Below are 9,088 nucleotides of genomic sequence, written 5' to 3' on the forward strand. Positions count from 1 at the left end.
CTCTCTCATATATATATATACTCTCAGCATCTCATTCATTCTTTAGGTGCACATAAAATGAAGGAGAATATGAATATATTATCTCAGTACAGTGTCCTACTTTATACATGTGTACGTACATATACACATGTAAATATGTACATTGAGTACCTGCTGTGTACCATGCATTTCTTTTTCAGCACTGGAAATCTGGAATAAATAAGATGAAGCTTCTGCTGTCACATGGGAGATGTGAAAGTCACCAGTCTTTAAGACCAAGTACAGCTCAAGACCAAGTCACAATACAGAAAGGGCAGAAAAATCAGACAAGGCGACTGGCTCAGTTTCTCTTCTGTTGCTGTGATAACATTCTCCGACAAAAGCAACTTAGGGGAGAAAGGGCCAATTTTAGCTTTCAGTTCAAGGTGTAGTCCATCATAGCGGGGAAATCAAGGCAGCAGGATCTTGAAGCAGCTCACTTTGTATCTACAGTCAGGAAAAGGGAACAATGAATGCTTGCACACTTCTGTTTGCCCTCCACTCTCCATGTGCATGTACCAGGACCCTTGGCTTCTTCCCATATCGATGAAACCTGTGAGTCTTAGAACCACCGACATTTTGTTTCTAGATCCTCAGTGTTACCTGTGGATGCAAATGGCTAAGACAAGTCTTCACTCTGTTAGCCCAGATCTACTTTGGGCTGTCTTATAACTGAGACCTCGGCCTAAGGTTTATCCTGCTGATAAAAATGAATATCAGGAGCTGAAGTTCTTGACAACCAGTTCTCTAGACTAGAGTGAGCATAAGAAAGGATGGACAGCTGAGTGGTCACTTTCTAGGCCCACCCTTTCCTCAGTGCTGCTGTACAGACTGCCTTATCTTCTTTAAAGACATATGCACTGCATATAAACTTCCATATTATAATTAATATGTTAATGGTAATAATATAAGACATAATATATACAATATAATATATGCAATATATATTTTATTGGATATTCTCTGTATTTACATTTCAAATGTTATCCCCTTTCCACCCAATCTCACCCCTCCCCCTCCACTTGCTTCCATGAAGGAACTCCCTCTCTCAGTCACCCTCTCCACCTCAGTGCCTTGCCATTATCCTATACTGGGAAAACACACCTTCACTGGACCAAAGGCCTCTTCTCCCATTGATGCCAGATAATGATGCCAGATAACATCCTCTGCTACACATGCAACTGGAGCCATGGGTCTCTCCATGTGTGCTCATTGGTTGGTGTTTTAGTCCCTTGGAGTTCTGGAGGATTTGGTTGGTTGATAATATTGTTATTTCCATGGGGTTGTAGACCCTTTCAGCTCCTTCAGTCCTTTCTCTAGCTCCTTCATTGGGGTTCCCATGTTCAGTCTGATGGTTAGCTACAAGCATCCTCAGCTGTTTCTGAATGACTCTGGCAGAGCCTCTGAGGAGGCATCCATATCTGGTTCCTACCAGTAAACACTTCTTGTCATCAGCAATAGTGCTTGAATTTGGTGGCTTCATATAGAATGGATCCCCAGGTGACACAGTCTCTGAGTGATCTTTTCTCCAATCCCTGCTCCTCTATGTGCCCCTGTGTTTCCTTCCATGAGTGTTTTGTTCTCCCTTCTAAGAAGGACTGAGACATCCACATTCTGGTCTTTCTTCTTCTTGACCTTTATAAGGTCTGTGAATTGTTTCTTGGGTATTCTGAGCTTTTGGGCTAGTATGAGTGAGTGCATACCATGTGAGTTCTTTTGTAACCAGGTTACCTCACTCAGGATGACAGCTTCAAGTTCCATCCATTTGCCTAGGAATTTCATGAAGTCATTGTTTTTAATAGCCAAGTAGTATTTCTGTAAATGTACCACATTTGTGTAAATGTACCGCAATTTCTGTATTCCTTCTTCTGTTGAAGGACATCTGGGTTCTTTCCAGCACCTAGCTATTATAAATAAGGCTGCTATGAACACAGTGGATCATGTGTCTTTGTTATGTGTTGAAGCATCTTTGGGGTATATGCCCAGGAGTGGAATAGCTGGGTCTTCAGGTAGTACTATGTCTAATTTTCTGAGGAACCACCAGTCTGATTTCCACAGTTGCTGTACCAGCTATATGCAATATATTATATACAGTATATTATAATAAATATAATATGGTACAATATATAAATATATACCATATATTATACACATGTATGTATATAATATATGTATATATATAATATGTATTTTGTAATGCAATTCCATCTACTCCAAGTCCTCTGTCACCTCCCCCGCCAGACCCTCCCCAACATGTTCTTCCCCCCCCTTCATGCCTTCATGTCCTGCTTTCTTTTTTATAAACCACCAAGTCCAGTTAGTACTGCCTGCAGGACCGTTGATGGATCTTGCTGTCCAGAGCTATGCAGGTAACCTCGGCAGGGGGGAGTTGATGATTGTGGGGCCACCTCAGTATTCTACAGTGCTCCTCCCCATTTCCCAGCCCCTCCTGCCTCCTCTTCTGTGATGGCCTCTGAGCCTAGCTCTTTGTGATGGAGTTTGTAACTGTCACCTTTCCCATGTGCTTAGGGACAAACTGTAGAACCCTGCTTCTCAAACTCAGAGCCACTTTGGTTCATCGAGGCTTCCATGTCTGGTTTCTCGAAGGTTCCATAAACCCTGAAGCCAGAGTGTTCTTCTTCCTTTTGTGGCTTCTAACCTGGACCATGCCCTGGGAGAGAAATGCCTTTTCTTTTGGATCATTCAAGGGCAGGGAGCCCTAGTCTCTGCTTTCCCAGTTGAAGGTAGCCTTCACAGCCCTTCATGGGGCAGGTGTTCTATACAAGCTTACTCAGTGAGTATCTTGATACAGTTGAGATTTTCTTCCCCACTGGGCATCTTTGGGGCCTCAGGTATGAATCCCATGAATGTAATCTTATCAACATCCACACCTAAAGCCCCGGCAACAGGGGCTGCTGACTGCAGGGAAAGAGGAGAGAAGGGCAGATGGGTTAAGTAGTGTGTAATGATGCTTTCCCCTGTGAAATCTCAATGCCTCCCTCAGGAGACTGCACTTCAGGGTTTTAAGGCTCTCACCTCCCATATTTACTTGTTGGGGACCTGACTCTCGAGAAATCACTGTGTCAACAGAACCATTTTTGCCGTCCTGCAGACAATGCCAGTCTTGAAATCCACAGCATTTTAAGGCAGGATTCCAATCTTGTTACTGTGGGGAATAGAATTCCACCAAGGTGAAGCGTCTTCTCTTAGAACACAAATCTGTCTCAGAATGGCTTTTCTTCCCCCTTTGTTTTTGAAACTAAGCAATTACTTTTTTTTTTTTTTAAGGAAAAAAATGTGCTAATGCTCAAGACTCTCTTCCCCTCCTTTCATTTATTTGAAATTGAACTTAACAAAGTCAGTTCTCAGCAAGCGCTGTCTATGAGTAATGCTTTTTGTCTATGAAGAGCATTGGTTCAGACGGTATGGGAGGCCGGTTCTCACTCTGCTTTGTGTGAACGTCCACAATGACAAAGCGCTCATGTCAGGGTGTATAATGAAACTATAAATTGTTTTCACGAATGCTCTGAATTTGGTCTTTTATGGGGAAAATTCAAAAGGTATTTAGTGCCACATTTCACATATGTGAAGAATGCCAGGTGGTGTGATATATCCCGCAAAAGTAGCATCTTCTTGGGGCTTACACGGGCCACTACGGGGGGCTGTTGGCTGAGTTTCGTTTCCGGTACAGGGCAGAAGGGAGAGGTAGAGATTCAGAAATACTATTGCTTGAAGGCAGGGGTCTGGCTGTTATTGGGAGAAGTTTGGTATGGCAAAATTACTTAGCTCCTGAAATCGGTCTCTGGTGATGGGTGAGCGTCTGTGTTTGATCTTAGAAGAGGTTTTACAGATCAGGACAGATCAGAGGTTTTGCAGTACAGTGAAGAATTTCTTTAGGGGAAGATGGCTGCTGGGTTTTATGGGTGGGAATGATCGAGTGAAGTGATTTATAGTTCAATTAAATGATTTTCATAATATTTGGGGGGTACTTTTGTGATCAATAGCTTATGGACTTATTCTCAAGAATTTAGTAAAAAACAGAAGGGCGTGAGGAGAAGTTTTAAAACTTGAGGAAAAGAAGTTACTCAGGAGAGATCATTCTTATCAATATTTATAAGTTTTTCATTAAATATCATTATGCATATCACTTTGTAAGATTTTAATAAAATCTTATGTGATCTTATCTAAATATATATGCCATATTAGATAAGTCTGAGACCCACAATGTATTATGTATGTATGTAATTAAAATAGTTCTACTGTATTAGTATCATGTGTATGGTGTGTATCTGCCATAGCATATGTGTAGATGTCAGAGGAGGACACTGGGAATTGGTTCTCTTACTGCATTATGGGCTTAGGTGACTCAGGTCAGCAGGGTTTTATAGCAAGTGCTTTAAGCTACTGAGCCATCTTGCTGGCTTAGTTCTACTTTTGAACTCACTTGCAAATGAATTATTGTATCTGTCCCAGGCTGTGGAAACTTGTGGACAGGCAAGGCATGGGTTTTGTCTTTCGAGAACCATGTGTCAGGCAAGCCTAGGGTTTCTCCGAAGTGTAATGTGTGATCCCTAACCGTGAAAAAGGAGAGAATGTGGGGGGCACAGTGCACTTGTGGGTATAGAAGTCCCCCCATTTCTAACCAGTGGCCGTTTGTTCTGCAGTACCTGGTGTGTAAACGGAAGCTGGAGAGCAAGAAGGAGGCTCTGCTGATCCTCTCCAAGGAGCTGGACACCTGCCAGCAAGAGAGAGACCAGTACAAGCTCATGGCCAATCAGCTGCGAGAGCGGCATCAGTCCCTGAAGAAGAAGTATCGGGAGCTGATTGTAAGTGACACTGTGGTGGCATCTGGACACGCTCTCTCAGAAAATAGCCCCTTCCCAGCATGTCTGTAACCCTAGCATTTGGGTTGTCGAGGCAGGGGGAAATCAGGACTTCAAGGTCTTTCTTGGCTACATAGTGGGTAAGAGGCTTAAGAACCTGTCTCAGACAAGTGAAAAAGCCAATATTATGAAAGAAAACAAAAGTTAAAAGTAGAAATGTGTTTGCCACCTGTTTGTTCTACATGCATATACTTCCAAAATGCTGGTTCTGGTACCTATGGTTGTTTTCTTATTGATTTACTGATAGGGACTTTCGCTTTTCATTTTAAAGAATATTCATTCCTTAAATCTGCTAGTGCAGAGGCCACCAGGTGTGCATGGCGACCCAATTTAACTAAGCTAATTGGCCAAAAACAAACAAAAAAACCTCAGGGGGAGCCAAGGGTTACCATGCAGACATGGCCAGTTCCAAGAACCACACCACACACAACCAGTCCTGCAAATGGCACAGAAATGGCATCAAGAAACCCCGGTCACAAAGATACGAATCTCTTAAGGGGGTTGATCCCAAGGTCCTGAGGAACATGCGTTTTGCCAAGAAGCACAACAAGAAAGGCCTGAAGAAGATGCAGGCCAACAGTGCAAAGGCAGTGAGCACATGCGCAGAGGCCATCAAGGTCCTTGTGAAGCCTGAGGTCATCAAGCCCAAGATGGCAAAGGGCCCCAGCCGCAAACTCAGCCGTCTGGCTTTCATCGCTCACCCCAAGCTTGGGAAGAGAATTCGAAGCTACATGGCCAAGGGTCGTAGGCTCGGCCAACCAAAGCCCAAGGTTCAAACCAAGGCAGAGGTCAAAGCTCCAGCTAAGGCCCAGGCTTCGGCTCCAGCTCAGGCTCCCAAAGGTGCCCAGGCCCCTGTGAAGGCTCCGTAGAGAAGGCTCCTGCCAAAGTGAAGACAGACAGACTGCTGTGACACCCACCTACACACTACTGCAGATGACCAGTGTCCTAGGCTGTTTTTACAAATAAACTCGAGACAAAACAAAAACAAACAACAACAATGACAACTTGGTTCCTTTATGTCCTGTCACATTCCACGGGCCTCAGACCCCACAGGTGGCTAATGGTGCCATGTGATGAGGGTTGAGAGCTTCCATGGTGGCAGCTGTTCTGTTTTGCCACAGCAGAGGGTTCTACTGGACAGCATGTGACCATGCTGAGTAAAACATGCTTTCTTTATTCCGTGATGGCTTCCTAAGCCTTGTACACAGGCCAACGTTACCTATATTAGTGAGGGTTCTTCAGAGGGACAGAATTTATAAAATGTATATATGTGTGTGTGTGTGTATGTATGTATGCATATGTGTATGTATATAAAGGGAATCTATTAGGATGGCTTACAGCCTGTGGTCTAGCTAATCCAACAATGACGACTTGCTGGTGAGACTGAGAGCAAGCAGGCAAAGAGAGCAAACTCCTTTCATGCCTTTAATATAGGCAGCCAACAGAAGGTGTGGCCCAGATTAAAGGCAGACCTTCCTACCTCAAAGGATCTGTATTAAGCTGGCTGCTGGTGGTATATATCTTTAATCCCACCACTTGGGAGCCAGAGGCAGGTGGATCTCTGTGTACGAAGCCAGCCTGTTTTACAGAGGGAGTTTCAGGACAGCCAGAGCTGCACAGAGAAATGCTGTCTGCAAAAAACCAAATCAAATCAAACCAAACCAACCAACCAAATAACCAAACAACTCACCATCCAAACAAACAAATCTGAATTAAAAGTGTATCCTCTCACCTCAAGGATCCATGTTAGAAGTGGGCCTTTCTATTTCAAATAATTAAAAAAAAAAGAAAGTAAAAAGAACCTGCATGGGAGTGCTAAGCCCTTGGGTTTTAGAGTTAATTCCAGATATAGTCAAGTTAACAACCAAGAATAGCCACCACATCACCTCTGGAGCTTTTTGCATAGTCCCCATGGTTGGGACACATCTGTTACAGTTAAGAATGTAAGTTAAACAGGATGCTTCACACCCTGGCTTCCCTTTCCCCTGTTGATGCAAGCCCTCTCCTCTGCCAACACGCTGTTGATATGTGTACCAGGCTGGTCTAGAACTAGATGTAGTTCATACTTACCTTGAACTTGTTTCTTCCTCGGCTCACTTCCCAAGTCCTGGGACTGCAGGCATGTGCCCAGTTTCTATTAATGCAGGCACTATTGTTAATATTTTATCATTTTTCTGGGAGTGGTATAGGTGGGTCCTCAGGTAGTACTATTTTCTGAGGAAATTTGGTGTACATGGCGACCCAATTTAACTGAGCTAATTGGCAAAAAACAAAAACAAAAAAACAAACAAAAAACCTCAGGGGGAGTTTTTGTTTGAGTTTTTTTTTTTTTTTTAAAGTATGACGTTTCTTTCCTTATCTTTTTGGATAACTTCTGGTTGAAAGTCAATTTTATTTGATATTAGAATGAGTACTTCAGCTTGTTTCTTGGGACCATTTGCTTGGAAAGTTTTTTTCCAGCCTTTTACTCTGAGCTAGTGTCTGTCTTTGTCACTGGAGTATGTTTCTTGTATGCAGCAAAATGCTGGGTCCTGTTTACATATCCATTCTGTTAGTCTATGTCTTTTTATTGCAGAATTGAGTCAATTGATGTTAAGTGAAATTAAAGGAAAAGTGATAGCTGCTTTTTGTTACTTTGTTGTTAGAGATGGAATTATGTTTGTGTGGCTATCTTCTTTTGGGTTAGTTTTAAGATTATTTTCTTGCTTTTACTAGGGTGTAGTCCCCCCCCCTTGGAGTTTTCCATCTATTATCCTTTGTAGGATTTGTGGAAAGATATTGTATAAGTTTGGTTTTCTCATGGAATATCTTGGTTTGTTCATCTATGGTAATTGAGAGTTTTGCTGGCTACAGTAGCCTGGGATTGCATTTGTGTTCTCTTAGGGTCTGTATCACATCTGCCTTAAATCTTCTGCCTTTTAGAGTCTATGTTGAGAAGTCTGGTGTAATTCTTATAGGTCTCCCTTTACATGGTACTTGACCTTTTCCCCTTTCTGCTTTTAATATTCTTTCTTTGTTTTGTGCACTTGGTGTTTTGATTATTATGTAACAGGTAAATTTTCTTTTCCGGTCAAATCTATTTGGAGTTCTGTAGTCTTCTTTTATGTTCATGGGCATGTCTTTCTTTAGGTTAGGGAAGTTTTCTTCTGTAATTTTCTTGATGATATTTGCTGGTCCTTTTAGGTGGGAATTTTTGCTGTCTTCCATACTTATTATCTTTAGGTTTGGTCTTCTCATTGTGTCCTGGAATTCCTGGATGTTCTGGGTTAGGAGCTTTTTGCATTTGCTTTGAGTGTTGCGATAGTTTTTTCTGTGTTATCTTCTGCACCTGAGATTCTTCTGTCTCTTGCATTCTGTTGGTAATGCTTGCATTTGTGACTTCTATCTCTTTCCTAGGTTATCTATCTCCAGGGTTGTCTCCCTTTGTGATTTCTTTGTTGTTTCTATTTCCTTTTTTAGATCCTGAATGGTTTTGTTTATTTCCTTCACCCATTTGGTTGTGTTTTTATGTAATTCTTTAGGGATTTTTGTGTTTCTTCTTTAAGGGCTTCTACCTATTTACCTGTGTTGTTCTATATTTCTTTAAGGGAGTTATTTATATCCTTTAAAAATTCCTCTATAATCATCATGAGATGTGATTTTTAAATCCAAATCTTGCTTTTCCACTGTGTTGGGGTTTCCAGGATTTGCTGTGATGGGAGAACTGGGTTCTGATGATGCCGAGTAGCCTTGGTTTCTGTTGCTTATGTTCTTGTGCTTGCCTCTCACCATCTGGTTGTCTCTGGTGTTAGTTGGTCTTGCTGTCTCTGACTGGAGCCTGTCCCTCCTGTGGGCCCGTGAGCCTGTGATCTTAGGTGTGTCAGCACTCCTGGGAGACCAGCTCTCTCCAGAAGGTAATGGGGTGCAGAAAGCTGTGTAATGGGGTTAGCTCCAGGGCACTGATGGAAACAGGAGGATCTTGTCTCTTGCTCTTTCTCGATTTCTGTGACATGTCTGTTTTTTAAAATTAATTAATTTACTCGCATCAAATGCTGCCCTTCCTCTCCATCCCCCATCTGTTTTCTGAGAGGGTGGGGCCCTGCTGGGTATTTCCTCACCCTGTCTTATCAAGTGTCTGCTAGGGTAGGTGAATCCTTACTCACTGAAGCCAGACAAGGCAGCCCTGTGTGGGAATAGATACCACAGGA

The 9,088-nt window shown here is 42.6% G+C and overlaps 1 protein-coding gene across 1 annotated transcript in view; it reads left to right on the top strand.

The window, feature by feature from the left end:
- Positions 1-9,088, top strand: part of CCDC149 (coiled-coil domain containing 149) — a 93,902-nt gene that overhangs the window by 25,236 nt on the left and 59,578 nt on the right. The window contains exon 2 of the mRNA XM_080933300.1: positions 4,683-4,844. Coding sequence (XP_080789426.1) covers positions 4,683-4,844 — 162 coding nt within the window. The remainder of the gene's footprint in view (positions 1-4,682; positions 4,845-9,088) is intronic.

This window comes from Micromys minutus (genome assembly GCF_963924665.1).
Source record: "Micromys minutus genome assembly, chromosome: 1".
Classification (NCBI taxonomy): domain Eukaryota; kingdom Metazoa; phylum Chordata; class Mammalia; order Rodentia; family Muridae; genus Micromys; species Micromys minutus.